Genomic DNA, 21,956 nt, shown 5'->3' with positions numbered 1-21,956 from the left:
CATCCATAAAAAATAATGCATAAATACTATTAAATAAATAAATAAATAAAATTTATTTTTGTTTATATTAGTATTTATTCATTATTTTTTATGGATTTACAAAAAGCACCGAATTAATCTACAGTCCTAAATTAATAATATGGATTCAGGTGTGTGTGTGTGTGTGTGTGTGTGTGTGTGTGTATTGGGTTCTTTTCTGTTTTGTACAAACAGATGTGTAACGTTTTAGTCTGCAGTTTATATCTGTAACACTCAGTTTGTGCATTTTATTTTAAATAAACAAAAAAAATGGTACTGAAAGTTCGCCCAGCCCCATCCGATTGATCGCAAAAAGAATCGGCCAACTAATTGATTAGGAAAATAATCAATAGTTGCAGCCCTATACTGGACAGTATGTATGTAGTCTATATGCATGTTACATGTAATCCAAACCAAAGTTATGCTCATGTGTTGAGTGAGGTGTAGTGCGGTTACCATGACAATGAGAATGAGTTAGCGTGTTCAGTTTTTTAATCATGCTGTTTGAGTTGTTAACAGGTTTTAAATTATTTCACCTCAGCAAAATGTTATCCAAGTGTGATTTTTAACAGATGGCGAGAAGAGCTTGTGACCACAGTGAAGTTGTTCAGCATTTCACATTTGCCTGACTTTCAGGAACAAGAGTTCTGCTTTTTTATACACATATTATCCATCAGTAAAACAAAGCCGTAAAAGGCCTATATAATGCATTTGCACATGTTCTAGTGTTACTAACATTAAAGGACACTGTTTGTGAATAACACAAGAAATATAGGTTTTTAATCAAAGTTTTTTACTGTGTGCAAGTCCTGCATCCTCGCTGAATTTCTGGAGAATATTAAATGCTGGACCTTCATGTCCTGATTCATGTCCTGCATCTGCCACAAATCAAACTGTCCATCCAACCTGACAAATATTTTAAATAGAGTCAAATGTGCAATATGAACAACGTGTTTTTATAGGACCATTTTACTGCACCAGAAGTGCATCATGACCCATGCAGATTCTGACAGCAAAAGCAATTGGACACAAAGGTTTACATGGCTATTATTCTTCTATTTAGCGGATTATTAAAAGTATTAGAAATATGAATGGAGAAAGGTTTCATTCATATTGGCCTTAATCAGTTTACTCTATTCCGAGGTGTACATACACCTTTTATTCTGATTGATATATCAGTTGGATTTTTAAGTATAGAGCCCAGCTAGTGAAATCCCTACTTTAAAAAATAATGCGTGGCCTCAACTAATTAACGTGTGGGAAAGGGAAAATTATGTGCATTATTCCGCTTATACCACAGGGATTGGGCAATGATTACAGTTTTCAATTAATTAATGAACATGTCACTCTTTTAATGGTTTATAGTTTCGATTTAATGTTGTGGAACATCCACAAGACAAGTTAGTTCCTGTTATCACTTACGTCACAACAACGATGAACAGTTGTTCCTACACCCACATCTCCTCTTGAAGTTAATGAGACAAAAAAAAATAAATGCTGCTTCTCATTTAACTGAGGAACCATAAAAGTTTTAACTCCTCTATTATGAAGACTTCATTGTGCTGGGAAACCTTTTTGTATGTTATTAGACTTAGATCGTGTGGAGCATTCACCAGTCCCTGTGTATGAACTGTTACCTTAGAAACAATAGCATTGTTAGGTCCACCAACCACAAACTCCACTTCCAAGAACACACCACTGCCCCAAATCATGGCTGCCCTCGACTACACTCCCCAAAACACACTGTCGTTAACCCGCTCCCAAACACCGGACTTCCACACACCTGTTCCCAATACCACACACTCATTCACATACACTTTTTATAGGAGACTCATTCATAAAGACTTTGCAAAGTAAATGCTCAGTTTGTCCTGCACATCTGACTTTATCAAGCCTTGTTTTGCATGCTGGTTACTCTGGTTTTCTGATTATTTGCCTGTTTGCTGATTCTTGTGTTTTGTATACTAGAAGATGATCACAAACTTCTTGAAACTCCTCACAGACCAAGTGCTGAAGTTGGCCTTAGCAGTGTGGGAGCAGGGATCACTTACTGGAAGGGAAGGAGGTTGGAGAGCAGTTCCTCATGATATGCCAAGGAACCTGCAGGGTGACAGAATATGCCGTCAAGTTCTGCACAGTCGCTGTGGCAATGGATGAAACGAGCAAACCTAGAAAGCCGAATTTCGTAGGAGTCTGCAAAGCAACGTCCTCACCAAAAGGACCTACCATGACAACCAGCTATCACTTGACTCTCTCACTGACCTTGCAATTCGCCTAGATCATCGGCTCCACACCCATCCCGATAAAATGAGGTTCGCCACCCAAATCCATGCAACTGTGTCGCACCAAGCTGAATGAGGGAGAGCAAGTGATGCACTGAGAACACTGAGAGCTTCTTCATGGAAAAGAAGTGAGGCAGGCTCAGACTTTGTACTGACTATCGAGGGCCTAACCAAGTATCCGTGAAGTACTGGTACACTCTGCTATTCTAGAGAGAGAGCTGCTGGTAGTAAAGTTGACTTTACAGGAGTGGCACCATCGGCGGGAAAGAGCCGAGCATCCATTCATTATATTCACAGATCACAAAAATCTTGAGTACCTTTGAACTATGAAGCCCATTTCATTTCACGGTCTCCTATAGACCCGGCTCCAAAAACACGAAAGCAGATGCACTCTCCCGCATGCACACCTCCAGGCCATAAGAGGGCACTGAGGAGTACAACTGTGCTTGAGTTTGTGAGCCCTTTAGCATTTTCTACATTTTTGCATAAATATGTGAACGTATGTGAACCTTTGCTTGAACCTTGCTCATTATCTCGTGTGATCCCCTTGTGCAGCAATAACTACCCACTTTCTATTGAAATTCTGTTCATGGACAGATTTTCCCTTTAGAATTTGCTGTTATAATTCGAAATTCATTGTTGCATCAATGATGGCAAGCCATCCAGGCCCAGACACAAAAGTTCTATTTTGGTCTGATCTATCCACAAAACTTTTTTCCACATTTAGCCTTCTGGCTTGTCCACATGATCTTTAGCAAACTGCAGATGGCCAGCATTGTTCAGTGTTCTCCTGATGGTAGACTCACAAACATTAACATTAGCTAATGTGAGAGAGGCCTTTAATGGCTTAGAAGTTACCCTGGGTTCCTTTCTGACCTCGTGGACTATTACACTTTGCTCTTTGTTGGTCAACGCTCCTGGGGAGGGAAATAATGGTCATGAATTTACTCAATTTGTACACAATCTGTCTGACTGTGGATTGGTGGAGTCCAAACTCTTTAGAGATGGTTTTGTAACCTTTTCTAGCCTGATAAACATCAACAACTTTTTTTTTCCTGAGGTCCTCATGCCATGATACACTTCCACAAACGTGTTGTGAAGATCAGACTTTGATAGATCTCTGTTATTCTTGAATAGAATCTCCCACTGTTCTATTGATGTCCAAGTGGTATCTACCCTATCAGGGACCAACCACATCCATATTGAGTGAAACTGCAAAGCTAAATAATAGTGTCTAAAATTTGGGAGGTTCATGCCATCATAACCATATGGCGCTTGAAGTTTTAGAACCTTCACTCTAGGGTTTTTACCTTTCCAGAGAAAGTTGGAAAGTATCTTAAGTTCCTTAAAGTAAGACTTGGGGATTCTCAATGGGGAGGCATTGAAATTTATATATATATATATTTAGGTAGAATATTCATTTTTATGACATTGATTCTTCCAATTAATGATAAGGGTAATTTTTTCCATTTTTGCAAATCTTCTTTAACTTTGAAGTACCTAAATAATTAAACCCCTTTGCACATAAGGTTAATGGTTTAGGTATATGTTTTAAATGATCTGGAACATTAAGAGGGAGGGCTTCACTCTTGTCATAATTCAGTTTATATCCAGCAGTATAGCTATATTCCTTAAGTACTTGTAATTATGGGGGAGTAGAAGATTGCGGATTGGTCAAATATATTAACAGGTCATCAGCGTAAAGGCATACGTTATTTTAAATAGTGCCCAAATTAATGCCATTTATTGCAGCATGGGACTTTATTGCAATAGCAAGGGGTTCAATAGCCAGGGCAAATAATAAGGGGGATATTGGACAGCCTTGTCTACAGCTCCTTGACAGTGTAAAAGTGCTTGACGTAACCCTGTTAGCGAGTATTTGCGCTTTAGGGTAATAAAAGAGTTTTTAAGTATCCAATAAACTTAAAACCAAAGTTCATGGCTTCTATGGTTGCAAAAAGAAACGTAGGCTTGATTCTGTCAAAGGCCTTTTCGGCATCCATAGACAGAATAAACATGGGTATATTCTGCTTTTGCGCAATGTTGATTATTATATATTATTACAGTACTAATAAATATCTGCCATCATTCGATTGTATGGAATGGATGTGCCAATCTGATTCTTCTTTTTTAATCTCCTATGACAACATCCTACTAGTCTTGTCTCCAAATTCATAATATTCGTAACTTTGTCCTTGCCATGATAGACTTGGCCTTCTGGGTACACAAATTATTATAGAAAACCCGTTTCTGAGTAAGTTGTGTAAAACATTTGTTAGTCAATAAATGCTCCAATTCAAACAATCTTATTTCTTATTCTAATTTTGTTAGTTCAGCTTGCTTTTCTTTCTGTTTAAATAATTATCAGCCATTCCCTGACTTAAAGGATTTTTTTCGAGGACCTTTCCTTAAAGGGATCTAAGACTAGATTAAAGTCACCTCCAATTATCCACTTGCCCTCGACAGCTGCCAAGTGTAACAGTAACTTTTGATTATCAATCCAAAAAAAATCCTCCGAAAGGGGATATTAATGAAGGATTATCTGTGAATAATCAGGCTAGCCAGGAGCTCACTAGTACACGTCTAACCTCACCACCTGCATCACGTGACCCCGTAGTTGACATATACACTTGATAATATTTTCATGCTTGGACAGATTATCTGATAAATGTCTGTAATATTGTATTTCAGTTAGTCACTTGTTATTTAATTAAGGCTAGTTTAGAGTTAGAGCTAGTGTACAGGTCTTCCTATTAAAGTGGACATTGAATGTATATGATAATTATTATTACTATATTATATATTGTGATTGTGCAAATATATTTGTATATTATAAATGAGATTTTCCCCTTTTAATTACCAGTAGCCTACAAGCCAGTGGTTTTGAAAGACATGTCCAAGATTCACCAAAACGGTTAGTTCATTATACAGGTCGATATACAGTGAGGAGAAATAAGTATCCAGACACACATATTTCTGTAATTTAAAATACTTATTCTGCATACATCCACTTCAAATTTATACACATAATGTCTTTTGACTTTGTCCTTACAAATATGAACAAAAAAGTATGTTTAAACATTAAAATATATGATTACAAAATAAAATAAATAGGAGGAAAGGCATTAAGACTCCACAAATTACCAATATAAGTACTCTGCTGCAAAACCATAAATGGCAATTACAGCTTCAAGATGTCTGTAGTAATTCTTCAAGATGTAGAAGTAATTAATCCGAAGGGTCTGAATAGTTATTATTTCCCGTCACTGTATAGTCAGATGCCATCAAACATGCATGCTGCTATTTAAAAAATAAATAAAAAAACTTGTGGATATTGTTCTTTAAATTACAGGTCTACTAGCATGTGATAAGGTGGAAAACAATTATCTGAAGTGACCTTTGAAATACTTTATGTACTTCACTCCCAGACACAGATGCAGATAAACTTAAGTCATTGACAAACATGAGAACCTGTGATTTACTTGTAGCTGGACAGTCTTAAGCCTTGTACGCCAAACCACTCAATCACTAACTAGCTGATGTCTCATGGGGGCTTCCCAATACATCCATCTATAAAGTAGCTTTCTTATGTACAGACGAATAACACTAATTCTGTAGAAACATTCGCAGGTACCAATGTGCTTCACGCAGCTCATGCTTTTCTGAGATATAACGTGCAACTTGAATTCAGGTTTTTGTAAATTCACTTCCATGGATATCAACTACAATCCTCGCAGAGAATGAATCTGAGTCAGTAGGTGTGGTGGAAAACATTTAGATCAACTGCGATTGGATTTCACGCCAATGGATGAAAAGGAAATGCATTAGAGCACACAGCAACGCCTTAATTTACACGTAATGACATTACATGTGATGTTAATACACACAACAGCTACGCCCACATTGAAACGCATAGAAACTTGGATGATTTATATATAGGCGAATGAGAGATTGGGATTGAGAAAGAGTATGAAGTCTGACCGATAAAGCCCAAAAGGTTAACTTTTTGGAAACGTGGATGAGTCGGTTTTGGCTTTAGGCGCGGTCGGTGTAAATAAGGTGGCTGGGTGGCTCTTTTTCTTGGTAACTCAGAAGAAAGACTGACATTGTTTGGCACTGATGACGATGCACTACTAAAGAATGATCTGGATACGTGACCGCAGCCTACACGGACGTCTAACCGTCTGCTTCCCAGTGTTTAGTTATTCGGTGCCGAGTTCGGTTTTTGAATCCGTCATTAACACTAAACCCCAGCCAACGACCTTCTAAAAGACCGGTGCAGCTTCTGAGCTGACTGGCTTGGGGAAATCTTACCTGGAGCACTGCAGTCCGCGCAGTACCCATTCCCCGGTCTGTCCAGAAACTCTCGAAGCCGGCGTCTGTTAGCGTCTTCTTCCGAAGCCATGCTGAACACACGGACTAACGAACACCGAAACACCGCTGTTTTCCTCTGGGATTCGGCTCCGTGATGTCACGCGTAGCGCCAACGGTCTCGCTCGAAATATCGCGCGTCAGGCAAGTCCTGATTGACGACGCATGTTTAGGAGCCTTGATGGCGGTAACGGTGCTACACGGAGGCGAATTAATAGGAAAATATCACATCAAACCCCTTTGAGACGTCGACAGATGCTGTCGTGCGGAATGAATTGGGCAGTCTGTCTCTGGTTAGTTTTTTCTCAGCACTCGACTCGTGTTTTTCCCGCCCTTCACTTAGAGAGACCTCAAGCGGTCGAGCTCTTTCAGCATGCCTTTACTCATTGCAAACCGCTAAAGATTGAGGAAGAAGCTGTCTCGATATGCTACTACAATAAATACCGTGTAAAACAGTAGAAGAACTGCCTATTTAAGCGGTGTCGGATGTACTCAATTCCTCTGGCTGATACATTAATGCACTGACAAAGTCGAATGGGAACTTCTACTGACATCCTACTCTACAACCCATACAATATACTCTATATGGCCAAAATTATATGGACACCACTCCTAATTACTGAGTTCAGGTGTTTCAGCCACACCCATTACTAACAGGTGCATAAAACCATGCAATCTCCATAGATAAACACTGGCAGTAGAATGGGTCGTTTTGAAGTGCTCGGTGACTTTGAACATGGCACTTTCATAGGATACCACCTTTGCCACAAACCAGGTTGTGAAATTTCGACCCTGCTAAATCTGCCCTAGTCAACTGTATGTGCTATTATTGTGAAATGGAAGCGTCTAACAGCAGCAGCAGCTCACCCATGACGCAGTAGACCACAAACTCACAGGGCCACAGCGTACTTAAACATGTAGCACCTAAAATCCCCTGTCCTCTGTTGCATCACTCAGTATACTGTTGCAAACTGCCTCTGGAAGCAACGTCTGCACAATAACTGCATTGGTACAAGCTTAATGAAATGGGTACACAAACCTAAGATCACTATGCGCAATGCCAAGCATCAGCTGGAGTGGTGTAGTTATATTAATGCACATGGTTTTGAAATGGGATGTGCAACAAGCTCATAAAGGCATCGTGTTGTCCACATATTTCTGGTCATAATGTACCTACTGTATTCTGGGATTTTGAACAAGTGTCTCAAGATTTAATATATTCTCTTATGTGATGTATTTATAAGTCAACAAAAATGTAATTTAATTTGCAGCTATATGAAAGATCTCTATTGCATGTTTAGTCTAAAAGCAGTTATTCACAGCAAGTTTGGGGACTGGAGATTTAATCAGTACATGCTGGAATTTTAATCAATACAGACATGTAAAAATCAGCATCACAGTAACCTTAAAACTACTTAAAAAAAAAAAAAAAAGAAAGAAAGAAAAACTTGTATGCTGGCACTAGATGTGTATGCCAAGTAAGAACAGCAACATATTCCATATGCACAACAGACAGAGAGTAAAGGTTAAAACTGATCAACACTTTTACTCAACTAAACACAATGTGAAGGCAGGACTTTTGCATACAGGCCAAATTCTGAAGGAAAGCAAAAGAGAGGATTCATTTATCACTCAGATCAAAATTATTAGATTCCGTCCATTAAAACTACAGACCGAGGCCTTTTCATTGTTGCTGTAAACAAGCTACGGTGAGACACTGAACTACAAGCTTTTGCAGATCTTGGGGAGGACTTCTCTATCGTGAGGAGTTTGAGCTGGAGCGTGAGCGATGGCGTCTGCGACCTGGAGATCTTGAGCGAGATCGTCTTCTTACTGGGGAACGGCGACGTGGTGACCTAGACCTGTGTTTTGTTTGAAACATGTTTGGAAAAAGTACAAAAATTTAAAAGGTTTACAAATTATGCAATAAAATGGCTTTAAATAATAAGCCTCCCAAACATCTCTCTCTATATTATATAATAGAAACGGTGGATATGCCAGTTTGGAACGCTTGAAACCACACAACCCTATTACACAGTAAATAACAAATGAGGATGTTAATAAATCCAAGTTAAGAATACCGACCTTCTCCTCATGCGAGGCGGAGTACGGCGCCACATGGGTGGAGGAGGAGGCATCCTACGTGGAGGGGACAGCCTACGAGGGGCAGGTCGCATCCTCTGAGTCAGGACAGCTGTTGCTGTGATTTCTTGACCATCTATTTGACCTGAAAAAAAAAAACACAGATTGTTGTTTCCAGTTCATCAGATACACAATAGTAGCAGCATTTTGCCTCCTTTGGCCACTAGATCACCACAACTGCATGTAAGCTTGGGTTCTGCAGGATGGTAGTGGGACCATGGGTGCACTCTTGTCTGTGTTACCTTCTGGTACCTGCAGTCATCTGATGGCACCTTTTAGTCCCGCTGTCATAGTGGGCTGGATGAAATGGAAATTTGCACTCTGATCATAATATAAATCCTTTAAACTACTCTATGATAAGAGCATACTGAATAATCGGTTTTCTGTCAAGCTGTACATGCACTCACTCGCAATAAGCCTGATAAAACGAGCTTGCCAGTGCTGGGTCTTGAACCCTTGACCTTCTTAACAGTAACCCAGAACCTTAGCCATTGAGCCACCCACTGACTTAATATCCTAAAATACTTACAGATCCTAAAAACCATCCTAATATTCTCCTTTCAGCTTCAGGCAATAATCTGACCTGGATAGCACTTCCTAAGAGTTGTTGTAGTCATGAAGCCTACCACGTACATCACAAGGCTTCTATATGCTAAACCTTTTAAAAGGGCCCTTCTAATGGTCATTTGTGAAGCAAACAAAAAAATTAACACTTTGCTCTAAAGATTCTTTGCATGGTTTTATGCCGAATGGGAAAAATGCCATGGCAAAAGGTGGGCTTACCTACCAAAATGTAGGTCAAGTACAAGTAAGAAAATTTACTACTATTAAACTTTAACTAAAAAAATATATAAATATAAAATATATATATAAAAAAAAAAACAGTGCTACAGCAAATTAGCTCATTACTGGTGTATATTTACAAAGTCAAACTGAAAGCTGAATAGCATCTCCTAAATTAAACTGGTGCCGTGGGGAGGTTTTCACTAAATAGTCCATCTGTTCGTTAAACTGCAATACTTGTTTCTGTATAAATGTTAGTAACTGTGTGACAGTTTTTATTAAAAATAAAAAAAATTTTAAAAAATGGCTTCAGCTTTATAAAACAATCTTCAAGTATGTTCCACATACAGTAAAAGTTAATTTTTGGTCACATATGTAAATAAAATCAAGAGAGAAGCAATATGATCTCAAATACTTGTATTTAGAGCTTAAAAACTTTCAATGTTAGGATTTGATGCAATTAATTAATTAAAATAAAAAAGATCATAGTCTCTGATGCGGGTAACATCACAAAAGCGGGGGGGGGGGGGGGGGGTCTTAACAGCTTTCAAAACAGTGTTACTATGGATGCAGACTTCAATACAATGAAAAAGACACTACTAGCATCACAAATAAAACAGGTTTCCCTCTGCCCACATTTTACATTTTTCTGACATTCTTTTGAACGTCCATGGAATAAAATATATCAGCATGTACCTTCTGCCATCATTGACACATTTGAATGACCATGTATTACAAAGCAATGTGATAACATGAAATTAAAAATGACCTTATGGTCATGGGCATTGTTTTGACTCAGGACTGCTGTCATTTGCTGCTGTTGTCAAGCTGTTTGATGCCGTACACAACAGCGACAGGAATTTGGGCAATAGTTGCTGCAAGCTTTTTATAATCAACCAATTGGTGTGTGAGAAGGTGGGAATTACAGAGAGGGGTTAAAGCAATGCAAATATGCCCACACATGATGCAGTATCAGACCACAAGCACATCATAATGAAACTAAAGCCAAATCCCGGACATTTTCACAAATATAGAAATCCGGGCCGGATGCTTTTTCAAGGTCTGAAATAGAGGACATGTCCGGGAAAAAGAGGACATATGGTCACCCTAACAAAAGCATTTCAGAGAACAGTGTGTGTTAATTTCTGCCAAATTAACTTTGCATAATATTTATTTGCACATGCACCAGGAGGTTGCTCACCTGAGTCACGACTGGCAAGATAGAACCAGAACTATAAATCAAGCAGCTGTCTATATTGTGTCATGTCAAAAGATTAATTTCTTTGGTTTTAAACGAAAAAAAAAAAAAAATTGTAATCCTGATAGTATTCCCCCTTTTTTTCTTTTTTTTTTTTCTTTCTTTTTTTAACAGAATGTACCTGTAATCTGATTACTTTGGGGGGGGGTTTTGGACCCAACTGTAACGGATTACAGTCACCAGTTTTTTCCATCCTGGTTACGTAACGCCGTTACATTTATTCCGTTACTCCACAAGCCTGGCCAAAGTCACTGGTATGTGTGTATAGTACACTGGTGCTAATGTTGCATTTGACTTAATTCAGAAATAGGATCATAGAATTTTCAACCTCTGTGTTCAAGCTACAAAGTGTGGGGAAAAAACATGGGCACCTCCATGTTCGTTTTTTTGTTAGCCCTTTTTTTGCTAGCCAGATTGCTGTGTTGAATGATGTACAATTTCCCCCTCAAGACAGAAAAACTGTATAGATTCAAATTGTTATAAATGTAGCAAGTGAATGTCAAAAATATATAATGTTGAGACATATCAAATTTGAATTTTGTTAAACCCCTGCTCATTACACCCCTACTATCAAAATTTAATCTTCATTAACGTAATACATGGCACACAAGTAAATAATCACCCAAGAAAAAAAAAAAGGACAAAATTGGAAGAACGTACCTCCATCCATGTGTTTCAGGGCCTTCTGGGCATCCTCTGAAGTTTCATACTCGACATAGGCATACCCTCTTGACAAGTTTGGATGACATCGGTCTGATGGCATATCAATCATTTTGATTTTCCCATACGTAGCGAAGATCTCTTGAATGTGATCCTAATAACACAAGAATAGATTAACTTGCAAATTTACATTGTTATTGCAGTTAGACTATATGCCGTAAAGTGCGCCTTACCTTGGTAACATTCCTAGTCAATCTTCCAACGTGGAGTTTGGTGGGCTTAGGGCTAGGGCTCCTCCTTTTCCGTTCTTTTTCATCAACTCTCTTCTGAGACTTAGACCTTAAATTACATAATTAGATTTAAAAAAAAAATTAATTAAAAAAAAAAAAACCTATGTATATTCATTTTCCCTCAACACTGACACTGAGCCAGTGTTTGGCAGAATTGAGACCGATCAGCCAATAAGACAAGTATTTCCACATATTTTCCAGTAAACCCTGTCTGACAGGTCTTGCCTCCGTTCACTGAAGAAAAACACTCCGTACACTGAACTGTTTTCTTTACTGACGTTCAGTTACATAGTGACAAATTGCTTCAAGTGGAGAATTATTCATGGCTACAGAACAAATCTTCGAGGATACAATCCCGAACGCCCAGGGAAGGTTACGGAAATTTTAAAAGCACACATACTGTGTCTGTAGTTCTCTGCATATATTTAAGTAAGGGCCCTGTCTCTCACATCGCAACCAAAGTTTCACCCACAACCGCTTTCGTTTCACAATCTGTCTATTCTGACGAAGATTGACATGTAAAGGGACTAGTGATAGTAAAAAGTTTGTGTGTCTGTTGGGGCAGTGTGAACATGATCGTTGTGTTTCCAAACATTCTAAATCCAACAGACAACTTTTAAAAGCTGGTGACTGTCCACGACTGCTGGTGCGGTGTGAACTCGGCTTTAAATTACTGAAACAAAACATTAACAAAAGCCACCATGGAAAACAGTGAATAAAAGCTTATGTGAAAATGTTAGCCCATCTGCACACCCTTAATGCTAACTGGTTGCTATTTTAAAGTTATTTAAATCATTAGCTGGGTTGAGTAGCATCTAGAAAAATAAATAGTTTACCAAGGAAAATGAAAATTTAAACAGTGGGTGCAAAAACTGGTTTTAGCACAAAAACATTGGCTTGTTACCATGTACATGGATTTTTTTCACATGACTCAAGCACTCGTGTTTGTGTAGCAAATACAATTGGGGAAGGACAAAATCAAAACTGGTTTTTGTACACACATATCAAGTCCCTCTTTTAATTGACTGCCCAATTTTTTACATTGTATCATATATAATGTTTCTATTTGCAATATGTACACCTTCCATCTAAGTTACATGGAAGCAGCCTTTTTTTTTTTTTTTTTTTTTTTTTTTTTTTTATAAATGTTAAATACATTCTCAGGCTACAAAAAGTATCAAGAGTAACTCAGCACAAGGCAGCAATATGAAGCTTTTAAACATCACAAGAAATTACCATTTTCACATTGTTATTGCCCATTTAAAATATGCCCTATTGTCCATCGCTACTCAAAGCATAGCACAGATATGAAAACTAGTTACTTACTTAATTTATTAAAACTGAACCTTTATATCTTTTAATTACTTTAATTGAAAAGTAAGGCATAAGCATAACACTACAGGAACTGAATGAACAGCCTACTTTGAGCGTGACCGTCTGCGATTGTCATGTCGACGTCTGCTCGGGCTGGGTGATGCCGAGGAGCCAGAGGAGCTGGAGGACCGCGAGGAGCTGGATGAGCCAGAGCGACTAGAGCCTGAAGAGGAGCTGGAACCACTCGAGGAACCTGAACTAGAACCAGAGCTGCTGCTGGAGCTGGAACTGGACCTAGACCTAAATTGAGATCACAAGGTATACCATGTGTGGGAGGGAGGGAGGGATGAATGGATGACTTTATTCATCCCAGAGGGGAAATTCCCCTATTACAGCAACACAAAGTCAAAAGTAAACTAAATAAGTAAGGAAATAAGAAACTACAAGGGGTGGACTTGTAATCAAACACAGACTCCAAAGATCTGACCTGCTACTGCTGCTCCCAGTGGAGTTACTGCGTCGCTTGCGGTTCTTGTCTCTGCCCCGCTCTTTCTCAGCACCTTCCTTCACCACAGCTTTATCTTTGCCCCTCTCTCGAGCTTTATCTTCTGACCGCTCCCTGCGTTTGGTAGGTGATGGAGCCCTGTGGAAATAATAGATTTTTTAATACAAATAGTAAAACTTATGCATCATGGTTTTCATGTGTTCAGGACAAGAGTCACTTAAGCCAGGTTCACACTACGAATCTGGCCACGACTTGGTCTTCCGAGACAAATTTTGAGGACGCTAAAAGATTCCTATAATACTAGGCCAGTTTGACCTGTTCCCCGACAGCTGATTAATGGCCGTTGCGATGAAATTTTCCCTCCGATTCAACTCTGGCAGTACTAAAAGATTTGAGACACAGTCCTGTAGTGTGGCTTCTCCTACTCCGTACGAGGCTTCTTGTGCATGTCAGTTTTTCGCGTCTTGACTGGCGTACGGTCTGACATAAATGACAACTGAGATCCTACAGTGTGACATGGCTTACAGCGGGGATCAAGTTCGTACAGTCTAACAAGCAACAGTTGCAAAATGACTATTTAAAAAAATAATTAAAAATAGTAATAATAAAATAAATAAATAAATAAAATATTGCACAGAGTGCACCCGATTTCAGGCACAAACTAGGATAAACCAAAGAGAACGGCCCCTCAACTTCGAATTACAGCATGGCTCCACATAGAATCAGAAGTAAACAAAGTAGCACTTCTTACTTTTAAGTGAGTTATGCTGTATACACACACGCATTTACTTTAGATTCATCAACATACAGATATATTCACCTTTTATGCCAATAACACTGACTATACAGCTCACTGTTTTGAGGAGGGAAATATACATCACCCACCACAGTTAGGTGACTACCTTGTTGCTAACAAACACGGCGGCATCCATGGTCTTTTTACCCCCACCCACCTGTAACTTGAAAATGACAATTTCCAGTTGCGACTCCCCAAGTCGACAGCAGCATAACAAGATATTGAAGTCTGAAAAAGTTTGCTACCAATTTTAAAAATCAGATTCCAACAGGTTCAACATTAAAAAACAGACTGTGCCTCCATTATAAACTTACTGTCACTTAGAGATGGCACCACTTTCTCTTTTCCGATACTGAAACCAAGTATTGGCCAATACCGATATCGGATATGGTTTATTTTTAAAAACTACTAGGCTTTAAAAAAAATGTAACTTAAGCACTTTACAGTTAAACTCTTTCACACAAAAAATACTTACTGTAAATATAACAAAATATTAATAGAAAAAATAAACCCTAACAAATCTTGTGTTACAGATCCAACATTTTCTCAGATATCAGATCCACATTTCTTGATGGTAGGGTTTGGTTTAGGCTCGTCAGATCCCGAAATTCTGACAAAACTGCCCAAACTAATGAATAAGGCTGGGTAAAAAATATCGATTCTCCGATTTTAATCGAGCTTCAATTTAAAGAAACGATATCAATATTGGAAAATCCCCGTATCGATTCTTAATGCTTTACTTGAGAGGATGTGAATATTATCTGTAGTTCGCCTCTCGTCCTGAAGATGTCGCCATCTCATTTGAATTTTTAATGATTTTATACTTCTTAAACAAGTTTAAATTGTTAACGAATTTCACTGCTGCACGTTTACGATTTTTTTACAGTAATGTGCATTGTGCAGTTTGTGCTTACCTTGTATGCATTGTATGCAGATATTTATGATTTCTTGTTACAATGTTTATTATTCACACTAAAAGTAAAAAGTAATTAAACATAATTGTGTGGGCCCTATTGTTAATGTAAATGTGTATTTCAGTATTATAGCTAAGTACGATGGTTTCAGTGACCAGCATTTACATTAAAATATGGACTCAGAGTCTGCAAAACTAACATTTTAAATGAAATATTAACTAATTTTTCTAATATTAACTAAATGAAATAACTAATCGATATTGAATCGAATAGCCAAATTGGTCGCAATAACCAGCCCTACTAATAAAGCAGTTTAATTTCGCACGCCTATAAATTATTTTTATAGCTAGATGATTTAGATGATCAAAATGTGCTTCCTACAGCTTTCTGCTGAATCCATTCACTGATAAGGTCACAATAATAAATGCAACCTACCTACGGGTTTATTTGATGCAAACTGATAAATGCGCGCTACGGTGAGGCAATTTGATAAAGGTGGGATAAAGTATTACAACACCGGCCTCAAAATCCGTCTCAGTGTTGGTAGGCATTATAACTTAATTGATGATTTGTAACGCTTAACACAAGGAGAAATGATGCATCCGCGTTATTTAGCATTAGCGATTCATGTTAGCCAGCTAGGGTATCAACAGCCATGCTAAGCTAAGCCTGCCTCGCTTCTTCAAAAGCCTCGGAACAGTTAATTCACGCAGTCAATTACCAAAAACTAGCTAGCATGTTATTTACAAAGCTCATCAGACACGGGCTAAATCAACCATCTTCAGCTAATTAATTCAAGACACTGGTGTTCTCAAATTAATATATTAGCCAATACTTGCTAACGGCGTTGCATGGCTGTCCGCTTACCATTCATTCACAAAGGAATTGTCCAAAGCAGCACAGACCTATACGAAGCTGTGTTTTTAAATATACCACTACTTTGACGTGTACATTATTAACGCAATATGAGGTTTAGACATAATAATAATTCGTTAGTTTCAGTCTTCAAGCCATTAACTAGCTTGGCTAAACAGCGAGCTAGCCAACTAACTAGCGGGACAGATTATTCAGAACGGTAATTAAATAATAACATAATATCGTTTAGCTCATTTATATCTATCATGTGCCAACAATCTACGATAATAATTCATACTGTAAAGCTACTGTTTAAATATGGTAACCAATTTAAATCTGAACTCACATCTTCTCGAGGCGCAACACGTCCTGGACTGAAACCTAGTGTCGCCTTTTGTCGGCGTAAGCAGACATGGTGACGTCACATGTCGTGCGACATTTTTGATAGATGTTTATGTTTCTCACCGATTGAGCTCTGTATCTAAGCACATAAATGTTCTTTGTCATCTTTATAAGAGCAGAAATTAGCAACGAATTTTTTTTATTATACGCGTACATATCTGCTGCCAAGGCATCTCATCAGGTGAGCATGTAAAAAAAGCTAATAATGACGGACGGACACTAAGGTACCGTTTTAGCCAGCGAGCGACGGTTGCTGTAGTGGTTGACAAACTGGTGTTTACTTTAATTTTATTTTATGTACCTTTCTAATTTTCGTTAAAAGAAACACACCCAAAAGCATGCTTTCTAGTGTCTATTACAATTGTGTTAGTTATACTAACTACGTAGACATGTCTTTGTTAAAATTCTCATGTGTAATATGTACCGTTGTATCTTAGCTGGAACCTTGTAACGGAAACCCTCAACTTTTGTGTACTCTATAAAGATTCGGGGCCATGGGCAGGCTGGATGACGCGGCCAAACGCAAGGTGGTAGAACTGCGTGAAGCGGGCCTGAGCTTCCGCAAGATCAAAGCTGTGCTGGAGCTGGAGAACATCAAAGTATCCGCACAGGCAATCTACCTCTTCCTGAAGGAGTTTAATGGAAGAGGCAGACAAACTGATGCTCCCGTGTCTGGGAATGGTGGATCTACAGCAGCCTCGGGCTCAAGGGACATGGGACAAGGCGAATCGAGACACGGTGGCTGGAGCGAGCAGCAACTAAGGAATCTGCTTCGTGAGGCTGCCCATGTTGCTGGCTTCTCATCCCCTTCAGACTCCTCAGGGCAGAGTGGGGTAGCTCCAGAATCCAGGGGACACTCCTCTGGGGCAGGCCCAACCAGCCAGGAGTCGCAACAGGGAGACAGGAAGGATGAGGATGTCCGAATTGTAAGTGTCACCTCACTGGCACAGAATACCCACCATAATGCTGTTCAAACAGTACGCTCAGGGATTGGCTCAGGAGCAATGACTGGAACGTTTTCAAGGAGAAGGTACACACCCTCACCAGCAAACCCAGTCCTTGTGGCTCGGAAAAGGCTCCTGGACAAGGCTTTGTTCCACAGAGCAAGGGTATGTAGTCCACTCTGTTTTTCACATGGGCTCATTGAATATTGGTGGAACAAATACAAGATCATGAATCAGTTTCTACACTCACCATCCACTTTAACAGGAACATCTATACACCTGCTCATTTATGCAGTTATCCAGTCAGCCAATTACATGGCAGCAGCACAGTGCATAAAATCATTAAAGTGGATGGTGAAATAATAGGGGGGGAAAGCACAGTAATAAAGTGGGTAAATAAAAGAATGATACAAAAGCTTGCATATACTCAGGCAATAATGGTTGTGCAAATTGTTAACAAAATATGTCGAGGGCTGGCAGAAGTGGTGTCGTCTTGGTCTGTCTATAACTCCAAAGCAACATTATACACCGATACACCATTGTGGATTTTTTAAGGGAGGGAAAACATGCTTTTTGCATCAAATTTGCTGTTGCTTGGTAAAAGCCACTGATAATTCTAATATAACAAAACTAAATGTTATGACTTAATCACTTATATAAGAAATTTAAAAGAGACACTATATCACTAGATAATATTAAAGATGATGTCCATCTAATGCAGATGTGAAGTCACCCTGTGTTCCAATCTTTATTTTGGCCATAGTTATTTTTTGCTACGAAATGAGCACAAAGAAAAAAAGGCAGCAAGAGATCATTGCAGGGTGCACAGTGGCTTAGTGGTGAGCACGTTTGCCTCACACCTCCAGGGTCGGGGGTTCGATTCCCACTGTGGCCCTGTGTGTGCAGAGTTTGCATGTTCTCCCCTTGCTGCGGGGGTTTCCTCCTCCCCAGTCCAAAGACATGCATGGTAGGCTGATTGGCATGTCCAAATTGTCCGTAGTGTATGAATGTGTGTATGTGATTGTGCCCTGCGATGGATTGGCACCCTGTCCAGGGTGTACCCCACCTTGTGCCTGATGCTTCCTGGGATAGGCTCCAGGTTCCCCCGTGACCCTGAAGAAGGATAAGTGGTATAGAAGATGGATGGATGGATGGAGATCATTTCAGATGCATAAGAAGACTAAATCTTATTTCCTTAATTACAGAGTACAATAGTATGTGAAAATTATAATGTTGAAAAGCAGGAGGTGAAAACTAGGTTAAGGTCTGGTGATTGACTTGGCCAGTCTAAAACCATCCACTTTTCCTTCCTGATGAAGACCTTGGTTGAGTTGGCAGTGTGTTTTGGGTCATTGTTTTGCTGATGAAGTTCCTCCCAATTAGATTGGATGGATTTCTCTGTTAATTGGAAGACAGATTGTTTCTATAGACTTCTGAATTCATTCTGCTTTTATCATCATGAGTTATATCATCAATAAAGATTAGTGAGCACATTCCAGAAGCAACCATGCAAGCCCAAGCCATGACTATGCTTGATTACATAGACTATGATGAGCTACTATGTTTTAGATCATGAGCAGATCTTTTCTTTCAATCTTTATTTGGGTTTTTCTTCACCACTCACACAATGTTTCTACCACCAGCTGTTGTTGTTTTCCTGGGCTGACCTGTTCCGTGTCTGGTTGTTAGTACACCAGTGGTTTCTTTTGTTTTCAAGGCATTCCAAATTCTTATATTGGCTATGCCCAATGTTTGCCCTATGCCCAATCTACATATAAATACCAGAAAATAAAAGTTGAAATTCTAAAATCTCTTCTCATATTCATCTTTTGATTTCAACCCCAAATGTCTTCAATCGACAGCAAAAACAAATTAATTGGCCTTGCTGTTCCTATAGTTTCGGAGGGAACTGTATGTGGTCACAGAAAATGTTGAAATTTCAAATCAGATCAATAGTGGATTTTGCTCGGTTACTGGCATTAAATGACACAAAACAGGCAAGAGTGGTTCAAGTATTAAATAATGTAATTTTAATTTCTAATGATATTTTCTTATAGGTACGGGACAGTGGCCCTCAATCTGCCCAACAGACTGTGCCATTAGTGAGAAGAGATCAGTCGTGTTTCCCTTACTCAGAAGGAAGGAAGGTCATGTTACCTCAAACAACCTCATTCAACCCCACGTCTGCTCGACCTGTGGTGAGTATCTTGTATCACCATATTAGCATTGCCCCTGTTTCATATTAACATGAATGCATTTCAGACTTGTAAAACAAATTTATATTTCCCAGAGGGGACTCCACCCAGGGACCAACCTTATCCGACAAGGATTTCAGCAGCGGGCAAATATGCCTACCCGCTCGGCAGAACAGTCAACCCGTGTTGGCATTCGGATTCCTGTGCCAGGCCAGTCAGGTACTGGGCCACAGAATGTCAGTTTGTCTGTAAGGGCCCAGGCTCCAACCAGTCAGCACCAGTCCCCTACAAGCCAGCAGAGCAATGTGGACACTGGAACACTAAGTGCACTGCAGGAACAGGTCAAGTCTCTGGCTTCTGAAGTGCGCAGCCTTGGCTTGGCTCTCAGGATGATGGTAGAGCAGCAGGGCCGGCTGGAGAGGGAGCAGAGCCAACAGACACAGGTCCAAAAGCAAATCCTCAGCACCTTGCAGAAAATAGCATCTAAACAGGGCCTCTGTGCCTTTCAGCACAGTACAGCTCCCACAATGCCCTCATGCCCATTGTCCTCAGCCTCCTATAGCCAGAGCACCTTCACCCCCAGCCAAGGCGGCAGCAGTTTGTGCAGTCAAGCTCAATCCAGGTACAACGAAATTGATGGATCCACTCTTGATAACATTGAGCCATTTTCTCTGGACAGCCTCAGCTCTACTGCTATAAATGGCTTTCAAACATCTGACTCTCTTTCATTCAATCAGACACAGTCACCACCATTTACACAGTCACACACACAAACATTCACACCCGAGATAGTCAGCTACACGCAGCCTCAGACAGACACTTATGCAGGGATGGACAACAAGTCAGCGGAAATGGCCTCCACAAGCACAGATAGATCCTTTCAAGCCTGCAGGTCTTCAAGCCAGTCTTCTACTGAACCTATTTCTGTGCATGATGCCCAACTGACTATTGTCAAAATAGAAAACGTTTAAAAGACTGCAGAAATTGACATACACCGCTGTGTTTGTTGTATTTCTGATCTTCCTTGCTGAATTTTAGAGTGAATTGTCTGATGGTACTGTAGCTTCCGCAATAGTGGATAAGTAATGAAGACTTTTAGACAGCATTTAATAATGGGCCAACCACCAAATAGTACATCCACAAAAAAAAAATCTTAAAATTGCAGTCATTCTTTTTATTCTCCATTTATGTGTTTTTACTTTAATGAGCAAATACAAGTTTCGTGTTATGAAGCTAAAATGAAGCCTGACTGTTTTCTTGTGTACATGACTATATAGTAAAGCCAACTTGACTAATTTATGGTCAGATTTAAATGTTAAAAATGCTTTCCAATTGAAGTTACAGAATGGAAATGTCAATAAGTATCACTTGCAAACTGAAGAACTGTTGTGATTTGGTCTAGTTTCTGGTGCTATGTCGTAAAAGTAAAATGGTGTGGAGAGTCCATCTGCAATCCCCAGCACTCAAATGACAAGCACAGATGTTCACTTAATATATTTTTAGGGAACAAATAGAAAGAAAAGTAGAAGCAAGGCTAAAATCACAAAACACTTCTTACTAGCAAGGAAGGGACAAATCATAAATACATGAAGTGGAGAAGAGGTAGGAGCTATGAAGCAAGGAAGAGAAGCAAGGAAAGGAAATGAGGACATGCAATTTAAGATCATCGCTTATGTCCACATTCAATTTCTGCAAGTCTCCACCCTTTCTGCAGACTTGGAACAAATACACTTTATGGGGTGGGGTCCAAACTTGCATTAGTTTATTTCTTTTTATTTTATCACTTTCACCTGCTCCTGTTCTGGTTCACCACAGCGAATTCTCTACAAATAGCAAATCCCCACATCCATGCTCCAAAATCTAGTGGAAAGCCTTCCCAGAAGAATGGAGGCTGTTATAACAGCAAAGGGGGCCTAAATCTGGAATGGGATGTTTAAATAAAATAAAATAAAAATAAAAAGCACATAAGGGTGTGAAGGTCAGGTGTCCACAAACTTCCGGACATATAGTGTATACTTCATGCTGCAGGGTGCTATTTGGAGAGAATCTGCTGTGGGGACCAAGAATGAGAGCAGGTGAAAGTGATAAAATAAAAAGAAATAAAGTAATGCAAGTTTGGACCCCACCCCCCAGTGTATTTTTTCCACATAAGCATTAGTGAGGTCAGGCACTGATGTCGGGTAAGAAGGCCTGGTGCACAGTCTGCATTTTACTTGATCCCAAAGGT

The 21,956-nt window shown here is 39.4% G+C and overlaps 3 protein-coding genes across 6 annotated transcripts in view; 1 reads left to right on the top strand and 2 right to left on the bottom strand.

Moving 5' to 3' along the window:
* Positions 1 to 7,827, bottom strand: part of LOC128625124 (arf-GAP with dual PH domain-containing protein 1) — a 57,195-nt gene extending 49,368 nt beyond the window's left edge. For both annotated transcript variants that reach the window (XM_053653220.1, XM_053653228.1), the window contains exon 1: positions 6,615 to 7,827. In XM_053653220.1, coding sequence (XP_053509195.1) covers positions 6,615 to 6,705 — 91 coding nt within the window. In that variant the 5' untranslated portion in view covers positions 6,706 to 7,827. The remainder of the gene's footprint in view (positions 1 to 6,614) is intronic.
* Positions 7,828 to 8,003: 176 nt separating this feature from the next.
* LOC128625136 (RNA-binding protein with serine-rich domain 1) lies at positions 8,004 to 16,590 on the bottom strand. The gene is made up of 7 exons (XM_053653240.1): positions 16,535 to 16,590; positions 13,606 to 13,761; positions 13,227 to 13,418; positions 11,748 to 11,853; positions 11,515 to 11,668; positions 8,757 to 8,898; positions 8,004 to 8,533 (listed from the first exon to the last, which is right to left on the bottom strand). Coding segments are annotated over exons 1-7 (858 nt in total). The 5' UTR covers positions 16,537 to 16,590; the 3' UTR covers positions 8,004 to 8,427.
* A 36-nt stretch (positions 16,591 to 16,626) lies between these two features.
* LOC128625113 (uncharacterized) lies at positions 16,627 to 21,601 on the top strand. 3 transcript variants are annotated; one of them, XM_053653187.1, is made up of 4 exons: positions 16,627 to 16,771; positions 17,075 to 17,699; positions 19,592 to 19,732; positions 19,825 to 21,601. In XM_053653187.1, the coding sequence occupies exons 2-4, from the start codon at positions 17,085 to 17,087 to the stop codon at positions 20,698 to 20,700; spliced, it is 1,632 nt and encodes a 543-aa protein (XP_053509162.1). In that variant the 5' UTR covers positions 16,627 to 16,771; positions 17,075 to 17,084; the 3' UTR covers positions 20,701 to 21,601. The 3 variants fall into 3 exon arrangements, with proteins under 3 accessions (XP_053509162.1, XP_053509173.1, XP_053509181.1); XM_053653198.1 differs by having other exon boundaries at positions 16,641 to 16,771; positions 17,028 to 17,699; XM_053653206.1 differs by lacking the exon at positions 16,627 to 16,771 and having other exon boundaries at positions 16,813 to 17,699.
* Positions 21,602 to 21,956: the final 355 nt, after the last annotated feature.

This window comes from Ictalurus furcatus, chromosome 2, assembly GCF_023375685.1.
Source record: "Ictalurus furcatus strain D&B chromosome 2, Billie_1.0, whole genome shotgun sequence".
Taxonomy (NCBI): Eukaryota; Metazoa; Chordata; class Actinopteri; order Siluriformes; family Ictaluridae; genus Ictalurus; species Ictalurus furcatus.
This window is presented reverse-complemented; position numbering and strand designations above follow the sequence as displayed.